Source organism: Lycium ferocissimum, chromosome 11, assembly GCF_029784015.1.
Source record: "Lycium ferocissimum isolate CSIRO_LF1 chromosome 11, AGI_CSIRO_Lferr_CH_V1, whole genome shotgun sequence".
NCBI lineage: Eukaryota > Viridiplantae > Streptophyta > Magnoliopsida > Solanales > Solanaceae > Lycium > Lycium ferocissimum.
Genome location: NC_081352.1, coordinates 51,948,950 through 51,971,288, shown reverse-complemented (window position 1 = coordinate 51,971,288; position 22,339 = coordinate 51,948,950). Strand labels below are relative to the sequence as shown.

Genomic DNA, 22,339 nt, shown 5'->3' with positions numbered 1-22,339 from the left:
AATTATCAACCCGTAAAAATGGGCCAACAAATAAAAAGAATATTCATCGCCACCATACTAACTTTGATCGATAAATTCGGGTTTTTACAATCCCACGGTGCGGATCGGCGGGACCGTCATCTCTCATGAAAGCAAAATCATCCGGGCCTTCTTCTGTGTTATCCAAATACGGAAAAGCATTAGAATGGTAGCTAACGTTACCATCACATACTCTGCCGGTGGTGTATAATCGGGAGCGAAACTCAACATCGTCCCCAAAGAGGCAGCAGCCATGGACCCTGTACTAATGCGGCTAAACATCTGTGCTACTTCTTTCACATCATTAGACTTGGTTGGATCTTGGATAGTCTGCTGAGCCAACCTGTACGATTCTTGATGTCCTAAAGCCTAAAAAAAAAATATAAAAAAAAATAAAAAAAAAAATAAATAACAAGATTTGATAGTGGTCTAAGACACCTATAAAGACATCAAACATCTAATGGAATGTAATGTACGTACCGATTACCTCGTGCACCTTTGCCATGTGTTGGTATCCTCTAGGCACATTATGCGCAGGATTTCCTATAAAAGTGCGCGAGTGACGTCGATACCAATAAAAATACTCTGATAATGACTCTGGGTCTTCAGTTTCATACTGGGCTAGAATTACACTTTCTCGACGATTTTCCCACAAAAGCTCCGTCTGTGCAAAATTTTGTTGAACCTCCACTGTTATAGCATACCGTTTGTCACGTTTGTAATGAGAAGGATCAATCTCGCACATGGTCCAGGAATATGTTGCTTCCTACCGAAGCGGCCCGAGAACGCGGTGCGGCATGTGCCACTCTCGATAGATCCCACAAATAAGGGGAACCTTCGCCATCCAAATATCTTGGCCACAAACACTCGGGAGTCCATTAATGATGGCCTGCGAATAAGGCCGCACACACAAACTACGATAAAAAGAACATAAAATTACATGATAATAAAATAAATAAATTACACATAAGCGTAACAATTATATCAAAACGCCATTAACAACCATAATTATGATAAAATACCGACCATCCGTCGGGTTGTCAATACATCCCTACATATGGGTAGCACAACACGTGCCTCATTTTCGCGAGCTTTACGATGAGTCCACTTTCGTTAAAGAGCGTGTGTGGTGAAAGGCACGGGTGATGGGCCGTCGGTATAATTCGCTCCCAAGCCCAAACCTATATTAAAAATTTAAAATAAATACATAAAAACCTTATAACTACCAAATAGGACAACCAAATAAAATTATATAATTTTAAAGGTCATGTACTGCAATAAAAAATGAATCCACACACATCCTTGGCTTTCCTCAACGAAGCGCGGCATAAACAAATATACAAATATGACAATGCGTACGCTCCCCAAGCTTGTGTACTCATTGCTCTAAGGTCACGCATGTCAAGCAAATAGTTTAAATTAAGTAAAGGACTTATCGGAAATATCGTGCCGCCACAAAGCCATAGCAAGTACAACCTAACGCCGTTGCACAACAAATTCTAGGGTCCGATCGTAATGTCATCTAAGCCTCTAACATATTCAATTAATTTATTTAGTTCTAACCTACTAACACCATTAAAACAATCCAGATCGGGTGCCCAACCAATAAGCTCATGGATTAATTGTTGCCACCCAACAATATCTATAAATCTAGCATTAACATCATTCAAGGGATTACCGTCAACAACCATGCCAAACATGATCTCAATATCTTGTAATGTGATGGTCGCCTCACCCGTACGCGGATGAAATGTGTGCGTCTCGGGGACGCCATCTCTCTATAAGTGCGGTGATGACCGCCAATCATATGATACACATCCTACCTCTACTACTCCCCTAAATCCACACAGGCCAAAGTAGTCAAGGATGCGAGGATGCAAAGGATGACGCTTCACGTGCTTCCAAAATTCGGTATCCGCGCGGCGTGAAAATAGGCATCCTCGCGTTCCTGTCAAGGCACCATCCCACACAGCCTGTGATCGATGCTTCTCCTGGAGTGTTAACACATCATACACTTCTGGCCCCGGATGTACGCATACCCGTGGAAGCTCCATACCTTAGATAAAAAAAAAAAAAAAAAAAAAGTCCAGATCAAGCTATTTGGAGTAACTTACTATTAAAAAAAATTATTATTCCAATTTTATGAGAACAAATATGCCTTGGCTAGATAAAGTCGACTTCCATTCGCCTTATTTAGAAACCAACGATAGTGGACCACATTAATGCCTATAAGGTATAGATAAAATAATTATCCACCCACTTAGACTTAGGTCCCATATAATAAAGCATTATCATGACATTTTAAGTATCTTTATTTTGGGCTACTGAGGCATTAATCTAAGCGCACTAATTTTTAATTGGAGAAAACAAGTATTCAGTTGACCATTGAAAAGGAAACACATGTATTATCAGATAAGATGTCACCAAATCAGCCAAATTTTATATACCAATCCACAAAAATAACAATAACATAACAACAAATTTCTTCAAAAGTGCTACTAAACAAATCAGACCTTTTATATAATAATGCTTCTAACAATCATATCTTAAGTTCAAATTAAAATAACACAAATAAGACAAACATATATCTTATACGCATTAAAATAACACAAATAAAAAATAACAATTAAGATATATAAGACAAACAAATATTCTACATCTACTAGAAATATACAATTATATGAGTTAGAAAAAATACCTTAATTTAGATAGCAACAAAAGATAAGGATGAATAAGTTACTCTAAAAATTAATTGTAAACCGCAAGGTTTTAAAAGAAAATAAATGGAGGAGAAGGAAAAGGAGAAGGAGATCAAAATTCTCTGTAAGTTGAAGATGGAGGAAGAGGCGGAAGAGAAGATGATATTATTTAGGGCAACACTGAATGAGAGTCGGGGAGGGATCCGCGTTTACAAATATATATTTGTAAAACGTGGAGGGATCCACATTTTACAACTAAATATTTTTTTTTTTTTTTTTTTTTTTTTGGGTTCAACATTCTGACAATTGAAAAAAAAAATGTTGGGGTATAACGTGGATCAGCCCACGTTATACCCCTTTTGGTATGTAAATTTTTGGCCACCCCCTTTTAGTTTATATCGTGTATTTTTATACCCTTTTGACTCCGGACTCAATTGAATAGCTTGATTTACCAGTCAAGTGTTTTATTTTGAGTCAGGCATAGCCCCCCAATGCGTAACCTTTTGCTGAAATACAACAAACACTACCATCTGGTAGTTTAATTAACCAAAAAATAAAGGTGCTTCGAAAATGAATGTAGTAGGCACTCTTTCATAAATTGCATTTCTAATTCATATAGTTGTCTTTACGTGCACGCTAGTATGGAATGCTCTTTATGTGGGAATTAGTTTCTCTTTATCCTGATTCTCCGTGCTAGAGCGAAGCAAACATATTCAAAAACAAAATAACTTGTGTGGATCTATGACAGCAGCGGATCCAAACATTTTATCAAGGGTGTTCATGATTTGAAAGAGTAAATGACAATTTTTTTGATGAGTAGGTTCACTGTTATGTTGTTCAACCAAGCGGTTCTACCATGAACGATTCCAACATTTATTTCTAATCGAGATTTTTTAAATTTTTTTTTTGTTGCGTTGCTTTTATTAATGAAATATATGGACTACTAAAGGCGGATCAAGGATTTAAATTCTATGGGCTCAATCTTAAGATTTTTAGTATTGAACCCATTATATTTTTAAAATTATGAGTTCATATCTACTATATATTACAATTTTAATAGTTTTTTAAACATAAATTTGCGCTTCACGGCGAAAGTTTGGGGTTCAATTGAACCCCCATTTATAATCTTTGGATACACCCTTGTGGACTCTTTTGTATAAAGTGATATACTGGTTGAACAAACGAGTGAGTCTAGATTTGTGTTGGATACAGATCAAACAATCGAAGAGAAAAAGATAACGCAAAAAAAAAAAAAAATTCTTATTGATCGATTTTAGTTTTGGGTTTAAAGTTTTTATCGACTTAGATATGTTTTAACCCTTCGAAAGTGCATCATATGTTGGATAAAAAAACTTAATACGACTAATATCTATATAATAACATGTTTCAAAAATAAAATAAGTTATTCATATATATAAGTCTGTATTGATAAAAAATTGTAATATCAAGAAAGTTGACAAATATTTAAGAATTTTAGGTAAACTAAAATTAACTAACTAAAATAATTGTATTTGTTTGATGCAAGAATGATAATGCGTTGTTCAACATTAAATATATATATCTGTTTTAAACAGAACTTGACCTATATATACAACGTAATTTTCCGACGAAGGGTGTTCATCTGACCACTCTTGGGTGGCATTAGCTCCGCCCCGATCTTATGAGTAGGTTACTAATAGTAGTCAATTGTTACGGTAAACAAGTGAAAGGAGAAAGTTTCAACTGCTGGCATTTTCTTCAAAGGGAGATTAATTATGGTTACACTTGTTCAGATTTTATTCAACAAAACATAAGTGACAGAGTAGGAAAGTGATTAAAAAGGACTCAGAGGATCCAATTCACCTTCTTTTATTGCAATTAATTAGATTGTTAAGCCATAGTCGGTGACAAATTAAAATTCCTTATATCGTCAATCAACGTCGTGAGACTGTTCCATGAAGATCCACCTTCTTCTGTTGCATTCTTAGCCAAATTGGCCATGGCGTTAGCTTTCTCCCTAATTTTCAGGCTTTCCTCTGAATCAGTCGTCATAAGTCCCTCTATTGCTTCTTTAATCTTTCCACAGCCTACTACAGGACACGAGATCTCAAGACCAGGGTTCCATATCTCTGTCCCCACTTTGACTCCCAACCCCACAACCTCCACAAGCTTCTCGTTGTAGAATTGCTCGGAGCAGAGTGGCCACGTTATCATTGGGACCCCACTAGCGATGGCTTCAAGGACCGAATTCCAACCACAATGAGTCATGAACCCTCCAATGGCTGAATGGTCCAAAATGGTGAGCTGTGGGGCCCACCCGCTAATCATCAACCCCTTTTTGCTCTTTGCCGCCCTCTCCTCGAAACCATCCGGCAACCACGTGTCCTTCCTCACTACCCATATGAAAGGGACACTTGAACTCTCCAGAGCTTTTGCGATTCCACTTATTTGGTCCTCTGGAAATCTAACCAGGGTCCCGAAAGAGACGTATAGAACCGATTTAGGCTTCTGGTTGTTTAACCACTCTACAGCGTCGTCTCTGCTGGAGTTTCCAGCAGTGACGACGTCAGCAATTAGCTCCTCTCTTCGGATTTTGGAAGAAAAATGGGAGATGGGACCAATATGCCAGCATTTGGTTTTCTTTATCTTCTGGTAGTAGTCAGCATAAGCAGGCTCTAGCTCGTAAAAAGTGTCGTGAACAATGCTGTAGCTTCGCCCCTCGGAATCTCGTACTTGGTCAAGCAGTGAATCAAAACTAGTCCTGTCATCATCGGCGGCCTTTCTCAGATCATCTGTGAGTTGCGATAGCTTGAACTCTATCTTATCTGGTAAACCAGGAACCAAGAAAGTACCATGGAAATTTGATTCCAGTTTGAGTTGTTGCTCATGAGGCTTGTAAACCTTAAGATTATGGAGAATACTATTGTAAGTGTAACTGGACTGATTGAACAAGATCCTAGGGATTTTCAACTCCTCGGCGATATCAACGGTCCACGGAAAATACATATCAGAGAAGATACAATCGGGACTTATTTCGCGAATTTTATCTTCCATTGGTTTCTGGAGAAGGAAAATGCCGTAAAATATTTTAGGTGGCATTTCTGGTGACGTGGCAGCGCTGAAGCTCTCAATACCTTCAGGCAAGCCAACTTTAGCAGAGGGAAAAGGGATAGTGTGGATAGAGATAGAATGGCCGGAAATTCGGACGTCATTGTTGATGGATGATTGGACAAGTAAGGCATTATGTGGGGTAGTGAGGATGGTGACATTGACACCGCGAGAGGCGAATAGTCTGGCGGCGTTAACTAATGGGATGAGATGACCTGTGGCTAAGAAAGGAAGGAAGAGGACATGGAGGTGTTTGCTGTTATTCAGGGCTGCCATTGTTAATGGCACTGTCAGCACTTGACTGTGTATTTTATTTTGTGGAAAATGTATATACATACATTGAGTAGAAAATGGAAATGACTTGAGATTATTTTTAAGTTATGAGAAAAAAAGAAAAGAAAAGAGGCTTTCCACTTCGACGACGGAGTGCACTAAGTAGCTGCATTAATTCCTTACAATTTTTCCCACTGGGCTTAGGTTACAAAACGACAAAATCATAAACAGATAGGAAGTGAGCCAGACCTGGTGTCCACACACGTATACCATGTTAATAATATCACAGTAACAGTTAATTGAATTTAACGTTTTTGGAAACAATATACAGTCAGAATGCATTTCCCTAGAGAAAAAGTACTCCCTCACAGTCCCTCTATCCCAAATGATTCCATATAAAATTCAAAGTCCCAACTAAGAATTAAACATAGCCCTTCTTCTGGGACTAGTTATTACTCTGTTAATATTTTGGGCTAGTGCCATTATCTGAAGAAATATACCAGTCATGGCAGCAATGGTTCTGAAAGAACAAACAACAATGCTACATGTTGTGTTCATTCCGTACACCATGACGAGCCATATAACTCCATTAGTACATACTGCTAGACTTTTCGCCCTTCAGGGCCTCAGGGTCACAATCATTACTACTCCATATAATGCCCTCCTTTTTCACTCCTCCATTGATGAAGATCGTCTCGTGTCTGGCAGCAACATTACTGTCCAGACACTTCAATTTCCGTCGGATGAAGTTGGCTTACCTGTGGGAGTTGAAAACTTCATCGCTAGCCCTAATATGGAAATAGTTGGCCAAGTTCACTATGGTTTTATTCTGCTTCAAAAGCCCATGGAGCAACTAATTCGCCAACTCAATCCAAACTGCATTGTTTCCGACATGTTCTTCCCTTGGACTGTTGATTTGGCTGAGGAGTTGGGAATTCCGAGGTTCTCTTTTCAACCGGCAACTTTCATCCATCAATGTGCTTGGCATTTTCTTAAGACATATACACCTCACAAGAAGGTGGCATCGGATACTGACAGATTCTTGATCCCCGGCTTGCCTCTCGAGATCAAAATGAAACGCTCAGAGATGGAAGATTTCCTTAAAGAGGAGACTGAATACAAAAAGACAGTGGATGCAATATTAGAAGCTGAGCTTCGTAGCTATGGCATTATTCATAACACTTGCTCTGAGCTAGAACCTGGATTTCCCGAAGTCTACGAAAAAGTTAGAGGAAGAAAAGGTTGGCACATAGGTCCTCTATCTCTGTTTATCAACAAACATGAATCGGAAATTAGCTCAAATGAAATTTCCAATTCCAACTCTTGTTCCGACCCTTGGAAAGACAGCGGTGAATGTTTGAATTGGCTTGAAGATCAAGAACCTAATTCTGTTCTCTTTGTTTGCTTTGGGAGCATGGTAAGATTTTCCGGTGATCAGCTAAAGGAAATGGCTGTAGCATTGAAATCCGCCAACTGTCCGTTCATTTGGGTGGTTAGGGAGCAGGAGAAAAATCAAGAAGACGAGAACGATCGTTCTGACTGGTGGCCCAATGATTTCAAAGAAATGGTTGTAAAAAAGAATAGGAAGGGCTTTATCATTGAAGGTTGGGCCCCGCAGATATTAATCCTGAAGCATCGAGCAATTGGAGGTTTCTTGACTCATTGTGGTTGGAATTCTGTACTTGAATCCCTAACTCTAGGTGTTCCATTGATCACATGGCCCCTGTTCTCAGAGAACTTTTACACCGAGAAGCTTTTGGAGCAACTTGAACTTGCAATTGGAGTTGGGGCAGATGTATGGAACTCGGGGTTTATAGTGTCCAGTCCGGTGGTTTCAAGAGAAAAGATAGAGTTGGCGGTCAGGCGTTTGATGTATGATTCAGAGGAAAGTAGAAAATTCCGAGCAAATGCTAAGTTGATGGCAGAGACCCTGAAGCGTGCCACTGAAGAAGGAGGTTCGTCTCATTCACAGCTCATCGAGTTGATTGAGGAGATCAAGCGATGTGCTTTCAAGAACTCCTCTTGAAATTTATCTTTAATTGTATCACTTGAAATAGATTTGACAAGTGGTGTTGGCCACATGAGTGTAATATGTTAACAATGTTCCAGTTTTTATTTTTCTTTAAATGCTCTGCGGTTTCATTTGTCATTGCGCAAACACAAAAGCTTCAAAATACTTCTACGATCTCCTGTCCTTTATTCGAGCCTCAGTGCAATCTAAACTTCTTTTACTATTATCTTCTCCGATTGCTATCTCTTCAATGACCGATCGACAACAATAAGTCCCAAAGGAACCCAACTCGAAACCAAAGTAATTGAAGAGCCAAATAAAATATTCGGAAAAGGCTCAAATATGCCATCCAACTATCGGAAATGACTCATTTATGCCACTCAAATCAATAGTTTTCATTTACGCCATCGTTTATCTATAGTGAATATAAATCATTTACGCCATCAAACTATGGAAATGACTCATTTATGCCACTCTTCAATAGTTTGACTCATTTACGCCATCGCCTGCTAAAAATGACTCATCCCGCCATTTTTCATTAACGCCAGCTTTATAATACCAAGTTATGACACGTGGCCTCCAATTAGAGGTCTATGTCGTTTAATTAAACCAGCCCAATTTTAAATATCAAATTAATAAAAATTTCGACCCATACACCTTACTCACCCACAACCATAATCTAGTTGGAGGCCACGTGTCATATACGGTATTGTAAAACCAGCGTTAATGAAATATGGCATGGACGAGTCATTTTGATAACAGACGATGGCATAAATGAGTCAAACTATTGATGAGTGACATAAATGAGCCATTTCTTATAGTTCGATGGCATAAATGAGTCATTTCCTATAGTTCGATGACATAAATGAGTCATTTCTAACAATTGGATGACATATTTGAGCCTTAAATATTTGGCATCTCAAATACACGACATATACTAGTTATCCCTTGAGCTCTAATCTGCCCCAATGCCACTTTGTCCTATAGATTAAAAAGATTTTTACGGCCGCCACCCAAAAAAATACTAGACAGATGTATAATATATGTATATATGTGTTCAGCTGTGTATAATTAATGTATAATATACTGTATGTATATTAACTAGTAGTTGTAAATATTTTTGGCTGAGCGACCAATATATAATTTCCCCATTATTAAATGACCTGCCACCCTAAAACGGAGAATTTATGCCCCCAAAATGGGTAGCTCCGCCACTCAAAATTCTACAAATTCGAGTTGAATTTTAGACCAAATAATTCTGAGAAAATAGTGGCAATTTGCAAAAGCTGCCGGTGAAGACTCCAACAACATTTATTCAACGGCAATTATAAGTTTACGACGGCCTTTGTTATTGTCAATAAACACCCACTAAATTACGGTAAAAGAAACACCTTTTAGCACAAATGTAATAGCAACTGAAACTACTATCAAATTTGCACTATTCATGTGTTTGACAGTTTTTTTCCATTCGTCATTTAAGATTAGTTGAACATTATTTATATTCCTTTCATGAGCACATATCTTAAAAAGTCACTCAATTTTGAGAAATTATTTAGCAAAGTCATTAAACTTTGCTACATATGAATAAAATCATTCAATTTTGGCCTTTACTCTCATAAAATCACTCAACTAAATATGCCATAAAAAAAAATGACATGACAATGTATATTAATTAATTTTTTATGCCATATAGACATGGACCCCACAAATAAAAAATAAAAAATCAGATTTTAATACCTCAACATCCACCCACCAACCCTTCATTTAAAACTCATTCTTTGTTGTTTCTACCTTATTTTTATGTGTGCTCTTATTCTTTTTCTTGAAATTATTTTCTTATTTATTTATTTATTTATTTATTTATTGCACTGTCCTTTTTAGCTTCTACAATCTTTCTTTTCGTCTCTATTTTCTTATCTTTCTACTTCGTTTACATATATCTATTTAATAGATAAGACTTACTCATACAAAATATTTACACCAAATCAATATGTATGAATTTTATTATACTTAAAAAATAAATAAAGTAAAAATACATATTAATTAATCATAATTAAAGAATATATAGAAACACGTGAATGTTATTACTGGTCTGACTGAAAGGAAAAGGCCACATAGGACCGGTTGGACCCTTTCCTTTAAGCAACAACAATTTTTTTTGAATAGTTTTTTTGGTTAATATACATTGGAACTAAGGTTAAAAATATATCCGTTGGCATTAGTGTTTTCAACGAGTCAATTGAAATTTAACAACTTAGCTCTCACATAAAGTGTCTAAAGTAGTAGATTAATTTTTATACATTAAATTTTAGAAAAAAAACTGAAATGTATATCCAAAATTAAAATATGAATTTATTTTATTTTATTTGTGGGGTCCATGTCTACTTGACATAAAAAAATTGATTAATATTGCCATGTCAAATTTCTTTGATGATACATTTAGTTGAGTGATTTTATGAGAGTAAAGGCCAAAGTTAAGTGATTTTATTGATATATAGCAAAGTTTAGTGATTTTGCCACATAATTACTCAGAGTTGAGTGACCTTTTGAGATATTTACTCTTCCTTTCATTGATTAGCAATATTCACCTCTAAAAAAAAATGACATACAAGGGCCTGCAAGAAGAAAGTCGTGTCATTTGAGATGAGATACGTCCCAATGTCAAAAGGGAGGCATGGAGAGCAACAAAAACGAACACAATTTTCTGTCATCGAATAATTCGAAGTCCTTTTTATTCAAGAGAGATCAACATAGCACGTCCAAATACTAGATTACATTTGACATCACTAGATGTTTAAGAATCTTTTAAGAAAGATACAACATCTATGACAACAGTGACCACCACAAAGACAAAGAAGGATGACACGAGGAGTTGGCCAAGCACATCTTCAAACCTCATGGTAATAATCACTTGATTAGCTCCAACCATGAAACCTACCAAATTCAACACGGACAATGTTATCAATGGTACAGCCAACATCCCTATCCCTTGGAAATCAAATTTTCCCTTCTCGTATTTCTTGAGCTTTTCCTCATCAATTGCTTTGTCCGACAAATACAATTTCTCTCCACCTTGTGCTCCGATAATCTTTTCAACTATAGCTTTCACTCCTCCTAACCATATTGAACTAACTCCCATCATCATCAGTGCCCTGTATTCCAACCACCACACTTTAACCGATCCGCCTTCTGGAATTGACTCCGACATATTCTCCAAAATTATCGATATGAAAGCGATTACATACACTGCAAACCAAGGATCATAGACCTAAACCAACAAAGAGAAGTTGTAAATATATTTCCAAGTAGATCACGTTGAAAAGATAATTAACTATATAAAAATATGCTATTTAACAGTTTAAGCTTTTGGACGAGATGATCACATACTACAACATTGTATCAGAGCAATTTGAGGTCCTAGGTTCGAGTCTCACTATCACTCATTAGATATGCTTGACCAATGTAATGAAATAAATTAAATTATATTCTTTCTAACAACTTAAGCTTTTAGATGAGATAATCATACTGCAACAATGTAAAGTTTACCTCGGGGTACACTTGAATGCCAAGTAAAAGGCTAATAGACGGAATACTGGCGTGCAAAACCATTCCCCAAGAATAGAGAGAGAAATACATCAAATAGGCATAGCACAAGCATTGGATAGTTCTAATCCTGCTCTTCATGCCATAAGTGAGGGGATTGAAACGTGACAGACCAGCTTGTGTGAGTGCAGCAACCCATTTTGTGAGTTGTGAGGAGAAACCTTGCATATCAACTGGGGCACACCCCAAGAAAGATGGTCTTTCTGGATATAAATATGTTGATGTCCATCCTTTGCAGTGCAAAAGATAACCAGTAAATGTGCTCTCTAAATGGCAATTGTAGGAATAGCCGATCTGCGTAATGCGTTTAGAGTAACAAATTTGTAAGGTACTTCTCATAAAGAAAACACTTTGGTTTAACTACATCAGGATTTAAGTAATATTAATGACTTATTTTAGACCACACACTTTAAAAATCTTTATTTTTCCTATATACTTTGTGCCTAGCTAGTCAAACACTGTCACAAAAAGTGAAACAGAGAAGTAACATGTTTAAGATCAAGAACTCTTCAAATCTCTTTAGGGTACTTTCAAAATTTTCTTAAAATGAAACAAAGGGAGAAAATACATAACTTGCCTCTTCACCCCATTGTGTGCCATCCTCGTATACACAAGTAGCCAGGGTCTTAGCTTCCTCTATGATATCTTCTGATATGACTTTCTCTTGCTTATAAATGTAACCATTGTTCTCCTCTAGTGAAGCAATGAACTTTCTACTTGATCCGAAATGCTTCTCCGGTGAACCAAGAAATTCATCTATTACAAAAAGTCCACCACCGCAAACAAAAAGGATTAGATGATTTTCTTTTTTTTTTCTTTACAAATAATGAACGAAATATATTGTTGAACTTAAAATTAGGTTTGACAAAAAACGAACCCTTTAGACCTGGCTTCGTGTATAACGCCTTCCTCTTCAGAAAATAACCAGTTCCCGATAACACTGGGCCTTGAATACCATCCATCCCGTGCCATATTGTCTACAAGTAAGTATATATATTACCATTATTTTTTATTTTTTTTAATTATCTCTCTGCGAAATTCTAATTAACTAAGAAAGAAAAAAAACCTTGTAAGCCTGTCTGATTTTGACATCGTAAATATCTGACTTGCTGACATTGTAAAACACTTGAGGGAACTGCACATAAGCTAAAGAAGGTGATATCTTTGGATCAAGATGGAAACACATTGCCTTCCTAGCTGATGTTGGATCATGACAGAAAAAATCACAATCTAAAACCAGTAAATACGGGGCATTACTGATTATCCCTGAAACTCGAAGCTGCATGAAATTTATTAGATGTTAGAAAAAAAATTTATTCACATAATATCAAATACCATACTCCCTTTGTCCTAATTTATGTTACGTTTTTTGAGATTCAAACTTCTAATTAATTTGGGATAATATCTTAGATGGTCACTCAACTATAACTAGTTCATTCAGAAAGTCACTCAACTTTATTTTCTAACCATAAAGTCACTCAACTATGACTAGTTCACTCAGAAAGTAACCAAACTATGGCTAGTTCACTCAAAAAGTCACTTAACTTTGTTTTCTAACCACAAAGTCACTCAATTATTGGTGTTTCACCAACAAAGTCACCCCCAACCTATTTAAATAATTTTTTAATTAAATTTATTGACATGAAATTTTTATTTAAAGCCAAAATTGTAAGAAATAAAAAAGTACCTATTTTAACCATTTTATTGACCCAACCAACTAATAATATATCGAACAAGATCTTTTATTTTACCTTCATTCCCTCCTAATTTCTCTTTTAACAAGAATTAAAAGAAGAAGAAATACAAAGTCTGACAATTAACAAGAAAAAATACATGACTGCAAAAAATTAAAATGAGGTATGAAAATGGGGATATATTGGACGGGAAATCACGCAGCCTCCATCATTGACCAAAAATTTCTAATACCAAACAGTAAGATGTGAGACTAAGCAATTAACCAGTGTAAGCAAGGAAAATAACATGATGTTGAATCAAAGCTACGGTTTCGTTCCTTTTTTCATATACTAATTTTCTGATTCCAATATGCATTTAATTTTCTTGTCGATTGCGAGACTTTGTATTCCTTCTTCTTTTAATTCTTGTTAAAAGAGAAATTAGAAGGGAATGAGGGTAAAATAAAAGGTCTTTGTCAATATATTTTTAGTGGGGTGGGTGGGTCAATAAAATAGTTAAAATTGGTATTTTTTTTATTTATTATAATTATAATTTTGGCTTTAAATAAAAAATGTCAATAACATTTAATTAAAAAACACTTAAATAGGTTGGGTGACTTTGTAGGTGAAATACCAATAGTTGAGTGACTTTCTGGTTAGAAAATAAAGTTGAGTGACTTTCTGAGTAAATTAGTCATAGTTGAGTGACTTTCTGAGTGAACTAGTCATAGTTAAGTGACCATTTGAGATATTATCCCTAATTAATTTTGACAATACATTTGGACGTAAAATCTTTTACGTGGTTTTTCAAAATAAAATTTACATATTTAAAAACTACTTAAAAAGGTACTAGTATAAGTTACAATAATTAATAATTCAAACATTTAAAAGACATATGAAAAAATTACGCTCAAAGCACCGTCACATAAATTGAGACACATGTATGTAATACTATAGGAGAGAGGATAAAAATGATTATTAATTCATACAAGAGCATTTGCAGATCCACCCTTGAAGTGATGACGACGGTGAGTTCTTCTTTCACGGGATACGTACACTAGCATAGGAATTTCCGTCAAACCATTGGAGCTCTTCTCTTTCTCCATTTTCCTGTCATTTATTACCTGGACGGACACCAAAAATCTTTCATCAAAATAAAGATTTAAAAAGTACTCTAAGTAGGAATATTTTTTTCCCCTCCATTTGGCTTAATTGACTTCCAAGGATTATAGTGTACTTCTTCAACTCATATGTTATTGACCTAGACGACACAATCTTTAGTGGAAGTATATATTTTTGTTCCTTATTGTTACAGTGCATGTCCTTCAAGTACCTAATCTGTTTTTCATTTATGTTCCGTGTTTACTAGAGAGTTATGCAAGGTCTGAACTTGACTCAACATATTTTGAAAGCTTATATGTTAAATAAAGTTGCATTTTCGTTTATTGTTCAGAATACCTTGATAAACGGGGCTCTATCAGGCACTACATCATGTTTGATTTTTCCTGATTCACCAGCACGGTTCACAGTCTGCTGGAACGCCTCATATCTTAACTGCAAAAAGAAAAAGAAAAAAAAAAACTCATTATAGTTAATTCATCTACAAGGGACTATACAAAACTTTTGCTTTTGTGTTACCATACTTTAATTTCTTTCATTTCAGCTACAAAGTCATCGTTCTTAAGAACACGATCATCTTCCCCTAATGGAGAAAAAAACGCTTTGGGGCACCTTGTTTTGATTCCATACTTCCCACAGAAAGGGAGCCACAACTTAGCAAAAGAACACGCTTCCTCCATGGCGTACAATGTCAAGGGGCATCCCGCATCATCAGATAGATACACCGCCAACTTGTCTGTCGGGTAATCAAGAGCCATTGCGGATATCACAGTGTTCATGACATCCACAATTGGCTCTTTCTTAGGATTGGCAGTGAAGACCATCACGTCAATTCCCGGAAGCTGAGAATCGTGGCATGTTATGTTGTCAGGGAACACGTCCCTGACAACGGGGCGCCAACGAGTCCCTTGTCCGAAGAACCACTTGATGATGAAACTAACTTCACCTAAGGTGATAAGCACCCATGCAAATGCTTGTAAAGTGAGGAAGTTTTCAAGGTAAAGCAAATGAGATAAACGATAGTATACTAATGCAAGCATGATTAGAGAGTGGAGAAACATGTGGAGTCGGTAAATGGTGGTGATAGGTTGCTGCACAGTACATCTGTTGAGTTCCATGGTTTTTTTTTTCTTGGTGGTTTCTCTTCTCTCCCTGTGTTACTCTTTCAAGACCTATATATGGCTCGGATATTGTTGTTAACTATCCCACTCCTCCTCAAGAATCAAAGTGTTCTAAATTTACTAATACGACCAGTGATGGAGTCAGGATTTTTCTTTTGGGGGTTTAAAAATATAAAAAAGTAAGAAATGAGAAAGCCAAGGAGTTTCAATATCTACTATTTATACATAAAAAATAATTTTAACCTTGTGTATACATGGTAATTTTTCGAAGAGTTCGGGATTAAACACTGCGGCAGATGTTACTTTATGCCATTTATATTCTTACTATTATTTATACTTTTGGTTTAGCCACAAGAAAAAGGGTCTGATAGAATATGATTTACTTGTCTTTAACCCCTTTTATACAAATTTAATTGTTATCCCAAGTTAACAAATTTGGCGGTATACAATTCGTTATGAAAAAACTGTTCGTCTCATAATCTATAATACTAAGTGAAGTACTCCCTCCGTCTCAATTTAAGTGTTCTACATTCTTTTTTGGTTTGTCCTAAAAAGAATGTCTCTTTCTATATTTAGTAAGTGAACAATTCAAATATCTTATATGACAAGTTTATAACCACAAGATTCAAAAGACATTTTAGTACATTATATAATCTTTAAATTAAGACCATAAGATTCAAGAGTCTTTTTATTTCTTAAATTCCGTGTCTAGTCAAATTAAGACACTTTAATTGGCTGTGAGGGCTTTAATCTCTTTTTTGTTCTTATACTGATATATAGTGTTTAACTAGTTTGTACTTTGTAGATACATGCAAAGCCGACACGTTAAGTTCAATTTTCACTTCAAATATTTATTAGCAATTATAAGTCACACACATTCATTAAGAAAATGACAAAAATGATCCTTAATATTTATGATAGTTTCAAGCTAGTCGCATAAATATGATCCAAGCAATTTTGGTCTTTGAAGTTCAAACAATTATTTGAACACTTTTGATCTCCATCAAATATCTAATAAACTTTGCTTGTTATATCTCACAGAAACTCTGAATGAAAAGGTTAATTAGAAACGACCGGAAAGTCTCATAAAATTCTGGAAATTACACTTGATACAAAATATTGCACCTCAAAAAGCTGCACCAAGTAAAAATATATAGATTCAAAATATCATAGATAACAAAAATTGTACCTCAAAATGTGTGTTCCCACTAAATCCTTTATCTTTTGCGATTCTCGTCAAATCTAACAGACAAAATTCGTTAAATTTTTTATCCCAAAAATATTTACTTTTGGCAAACTTAAAGGACCAAAACTGCTTAAAGGATATCTAAGGGACTGCTTTAAACCTACCCCAAATATAAGGTAACATTTTTGTAATTTCCTCCGCATTTATTCTAATAAAAAATAGTAACCTAATGATGCTAACCTCCCATATTTTTGGGAATAGGCTTAATACCTACAGTTTACCCTTGAGTTTGTAGTTAAATTCTATTTACATTTACCTTTAGCGTTTGTAGGTGTTTGGCCTGACTTTTTCTTACAATAATTAGATTTTCTTTTTTTCTAAAAGGAAAATATAATTTTTTCATATTTGACTAATCCTTTTCTTTTTTGGAGCAAAGGATTTTGGACTTTTAGACATTAAGGCTCCCTCCTTCTTACTTGGCAACATCTACAATGTAACCTTAAGGGATTTGAGAGTCTTATTTTAGGGGAGAATTTCACTACTAAAAAACGGGAATTTAGCGATATATAAATTTAATAGCTAAACAATAAAATCCGTTATTAATCCTATTTAGCGACGAATGAGCTATGGAATTTGCAGCTAATTCCTGTTCTTGTATAGTGCTTGTTACTTGTGTCAACCTCCTTTTTCTGAGCGAATTTGTGAGGTTATTTCTCGCTTTATTTTGTACTATCTTTGATATAATAATATTAATGTGACGTAGTCGATTGATGCATGAACCTTCGGGGTACCATCATTAGCACTAATAAAATTATGGCTGAAAGGGATCGCCGTCGGTTGATTTATTGGAAAAACCGATCCATAATCATAGGCCAATAATGAACTGGTTTGTACAAAAAACCGACAGACTTCAAGGACTGCACTCGATCGATTTCTTTATTTTGTAAAAATCTATTTTCTTGACATATGACCCCAAAAAGAAACTAACCGATCTCAGTCGATTTTTTTATATTATTAATTTATTTTATATGAAAATACTGATCAATTATTTCGGTTGGTTTTCTCATTTTGTTTAAAGTACAGACTGAGCTCGATCGATTTGTTGTATTTGTATTCTTTTAATGAACAAACCGACCAGTTGGCACTACGTGCCAATTAAAAACAATTACAATTCTGAAATAAGTCCAGCACTATGTGCTGCCAATCGATCACCCAAACAACATTAAACAACTATAGTTTTCCGACCCAAACTATATCAAATCTAATTCGAAACTCGATCAATTATCAACCAAAACCCACCAATAAATCATAAATAGTTAGACAATTTCATAACATATTCAATAATGTACAAGTCTTAAAAAATTATAAAAAGTATCTAATAATTAGTTTAAACAAGTATCTGATACAAGCTAAGGGTTGTTTGCCACTACATATTTGTCTGAACTACTTCATCCACAAGACTCCGAATAGAATGATTAAGGACAAGATGATCGCGTGGAGGCCGAAATCGGGGGATAACATCATTTTCAGTCCGGAGCCAAAATGGCATTTTTCACAGTAATTCTAAAATGGGCTTTTTTTTTTTAAACCCAAATGGGTATTTCTTCGCCGAAATGCAACAAATTTTTTTTTTTTTTTTAATTTCTCACTTTTTATATTAAAAACGAAATTAAAAAAAAAAAAAAAAAAAATCCATAATCATAGGCCAATGCCATAATGAAGAATAGAAATACAACTATCCTCGTTGTACAAAAAGTTATCCAAGTGCCCGACAGACTTCAAGGACTGCACTCGATCGATTTCCTTATTTTGTAAAAATCTATTTTCTTGACATATGACTAAATATAAAGAAACTCCAAAGATATTAACCGATCTAAGAAAGTATGCCTCCGAGATCGATTTTTATTATTACTCACATGCTTAATCTCGGTTTACAAATTAACAACAATTAACATAAGTATGAATTATGAACAAGCAACCCAAGCGATATGTTATAGATTTTTTCGAATACGAGCTATTAAATTTAAAGTAACCATAAAACTGAGTTTGTCAATTATTTCCCAAAGAAATTTGGTTTTCTCGTATATTTGTGCCAAACCTAACAATAAAGTAGCGAATAGTAGTTAGTATCTCACGTTAATGAGCTCGATCGATTTAACTGTATTTGTATTCTTTTGGAATGACAAATACATATATACCGACCAGTTGTTTGATAATTCGTTAACGTGCCAAGCTTTTTATTAACAATTACAATTCTGAAATAAGTCCAGCACTATGTGCCTCGCCATATTGATCCTCGGATAATAATTTTTAATCTTCTTATACATATTGTTCCAACTCACATGCTTAATCTCGGTTTACAAATTAACAACAATTAACATAAGAATTCGACTTGAGACAAACAACATTAATACAACTATCATGTATTAAATTTAAAGTAACCATAAAACCCAATAGTTTGTGGTAATTAAGTTATATAGTTAAATTAACAAATAATTTCATATATACTTCAAAACCTAACAATAATTGTTCGAATTAAGGAATAACGTTAATGACAATCCTTTTCCTTTTTCGTGAGCAAAGATTTTGGACTTTTAACATTAATTATCAATGTAATTATAATTAGTTTGGAATGACAATTTACATATATATGCGATATATAAATTTAATAGTTTAAACAAGTATCCGTTGTTAATCCTACGAATGAACTTTGAATTTGTTAACAAATCTTGTATAAACTTGTGTCAACCTCCTTTTTATGAGTGAATTTGTGAGGACTTTATTTTGTACTATCTTTGATATAATGAATTGCATATCTCTAACATGTGGACGTAGGTCGATTGACCGAACCACATTAGCACTAATAAAATTATGGCAAGTCGCCGTCGGTTGATTTATTACCGATCCATAAATGCCAATAATGAACTGGTTTGTACAAAAAAAAATTTTCAAGGACTGCACTCGATCGATTTCCTTATTTCGAACAAAATCTATTTTCTTGACATATGACCCCAAAAAAGATTTCAAACTAACCGATCTCAGTCGATTTTTTTATATTATTAATTTATTTTATATGAAAATAGATCAATTATTCGGATGGTTTTCTCAAACAATGGATCGATTTCTTGAAATTTCTAATATATGGTGGAGGAGAAGTTGGGTTGTGGTGTATAAATAGGAAGAGAATAGAGAGAGACTTGCTGGAAGATCACCCAAACAATATTAAAGGAAAATGGTTACTTTTAAGTTTTTAACGATCAAATCAACTTAAAATAAATCATAAATAGTTAGACAATTTTCATATTCAACATGTCAAGTCTTAAAAAAAAAAAGTATCTAATAATTAGTTTAAACAAGTATCTGATACAAGCATATTTGTCTGAACTACTTCATCCACAAGACCCCGAATAGAATGATTAAGGACAAGATGATCGCGTGGAGGCCGAAATCGGGGGATAACATCATTTTCACATTGGAAATCGAAAACGCCTTAGTAGCAAGTAAACCATCTAATTGAGTCTTAAGCCCTTCATACTATTGATCTCTACGCCACTCTCTGGCCTCTGACGCATGAAATTGGCTAGATAATTCAGGTAGCTTCTACTCCATAGCCATCATGGTTGCCCTATCCATTGCCTCGTCAATTAAGGAATTTCCTATTCCTTGCAACCCGGACTGATAGCGATGAATGAGAAAGGCCATAAGCTCTCCCCTTTCTTGGGCCACCAATAGTATTCAACAAAAGCTTCTCTGTATCCTCGTCTGAAATTGGTGTTGTCTCACCTTGATTAATGGTCGACTTACTCCAACAAAGCTTCTCCGAGGAACTTTGATATTGAGCCTAAATTTAAAAGATAAAATTAGAATATAAATTTAGAAAAGATAGTAATTATTACTTTCAGTTAATGTAGACGCTTACGTAGGTAGTCTTATCTCATTAACTGTAAGACCCGGACCTTGCAATGTTCAAAAATGCCAGCCAAACGACCCCAATTAACCTCAAACTATGCAAAATATCGGACAACGAGTCAAATTCGGATAGGTGGTTCATTTTCGTAATTTTACAATCAAAGTTAACCCGATCAAATGCTGAAATAAATTACATAGACTAATTACCCATTACATAGACTAATTACCCATAAGCTCACGAATATTCCATTACAATAAACAAGATTTGATTTTAACTAAATTAGCTAGGTCAAATCACAAATTTCCTAGTTGGGAAAGTAGGCAAAAATCTTCAATAAATTCTCTTGAAAAAACCAATGATTCTATAGTTAAACCCAATCAAAATCAAGTATATCAACCCAAGGGTGTTAAAGAATCATTACATCAATGATTTGAATCGAAAACAAACCAACTAGAACTCCCCCACGACGAGACAAGCTCCTCTTAGCAATACAAACTGGGGCTGAAATTCAAAACTGTCCAATTTATACTTCCAGGTTTGTCCGTATTTACAGTCGAAATTGCCGAATTTGCGGACTTAGTTCCACATTTGAGGAGCTCCAAAATATCCAAGTTTTACATTTGCGAAACAAGGACTTCGCTTTTGCGACCGCACATTTACGTATATTGGTCCGCATTGATGACAGGCCTTCGCATTCTAAAGAAAAAGTAAAGGATTTAGGGTGTGGTATGAGGTGGTGGGGTTGGGGTGGAGTTGTGAGGCTTGGATGGGTATTTTCCTGAAAATATTTTTTACCAACCAAACGAACATGAGAAAATAATTAAGAAATTCACTTATTTTTCGCTGCCCAAACGAACAAGAGAAAATAAGTAGAAATTTATTTATTTTCCAAGAAAACATTTTCCTCCACACCGAACACACCCTTAGTGATGGCAATACTCCTACTGTAAAAGTCCCATGCATAGGAAGGAAGTAATTCGGATATTGTATTGATTCGAAAGATATCTTTGACGGCGTCGAATTGTCATAATGAAATTTTTGGGCATAAAAGAAATATAAAACAAATTTTTGAAGCAGTACGAATGGCAGACCATATGACATAATCAAGTAGGAAATAATGACATAATCAAGTAGGAAATAAACTTCATAAAGATCTCAGAAACCAAAAATAATCGTACATAAAACTAAATTAATTCTATGTAAATGACACACTTTGTTTAATTTCTTGGCCCCTCTTATTTCTTTTTTCATTGTTCAGTTTTTTGGAAGCAAATAATCATTGAATGGCAGGTGCGTATTGAAGTAGTGTCTATTGTTGTGGCACGTGTTTTGTCCAACTCCTCGATTGAAAACAATTTCGATAATCTCTATGTGTCCTTAGAATAAAATTAAAATATTACGTCCCTTGTTTTTTAACACGCCCCGAAATAATATTAATTAGAAAGAATATTTGATTATTTTATTTTAACTCATGTGTAAGTTATAATCTCTCTATATTAATGTTTACTCTATTTATGTGTCATCTCCATTAATGACAAAATTCTAATAAAGATAAAATAAGAAAAAAATAATTAATTATTACTAGAACTTTTAAAATGATAAATAATTTGAGACAACTATTTTTAGTAATCACGACAGA

At 34.9% G+C, this 22,339-nt stretch overlaps 3 protein-coding genes across 3 annotated transcripts; 1 reads left to right on the top strand and 2 right to left on the bottom strand.

Moving 5' to 3' along the window:
- Window positions 1–4,547: 4,547 nt before the first annotated feature.
- Window positions 4,548–6,261, bottom strand: LOC132037478 (solanidine UDP-glucose glucosyltransferase 1-like). The gene has a single exon (XM_059428014.1). It carries the CDS (start codon window positions 6,138–6,140, stop codon window positions 4,587–4,589), a length of 1,554 nt encoding a protein of 517 aa, XP_059283997.1. The 5' UTR covers window positions 6,141–6,261; the 3' UTR covers window positions 4,548–4,586.
- Window positions 6,262–6,429: 168 nt separating this feature from the next.
- LOC132037479 (nuatigenin 3-beta-glucosyltransferase-like) lies at window positions 6,430–8,256 on the top strand. The gene has a single exon (XM_059428015.1). The coding sequence runs from the start codon at window positions 6,583–6,585 to the stop codon at window positions 8,101–8,103; it is 1,521 nt and encodes a 506-aa protein (XP_059283998.1). The 5' UTR covers window positions 6,430–6,582; the 3' UTR covers window positions 8,104–8,256.
- A 2,542-nt stretch (window positions 8,257–10,798) lies between these two features.
- LOC132038463 (cellulose synthase-like protein G2) lies at window positions 10,799–18,339 on the bottom strand. The gene is made up of 9 exons (XM_059429129.1): window positions 18,221–18,339; window positions 15,008–15,635; window positions 14,823–14,918; window positions 14,354–14,488; window positions 12,758–12,970; window positions 12,569–12,668; window positions 12,269–12,447; window positions 11,635–11,985; window positions 10,799–11,356 (listed from the first exon to the last, which is right to left on the bottom strand). The coding sequence occupies exons 1-9, from the start codon at window positions 18,337–18,339 to the stop codon at window positions 10,883–10,885; spliced, it is 2,295 nt and encodes a 764-aa protein (XP_059285112.1). The 3' UTR covers window positions 10,799–10,882.
- Between the last annotated feature and the right edge of the window lie 4,000 nt (window positions 18,340–22,339).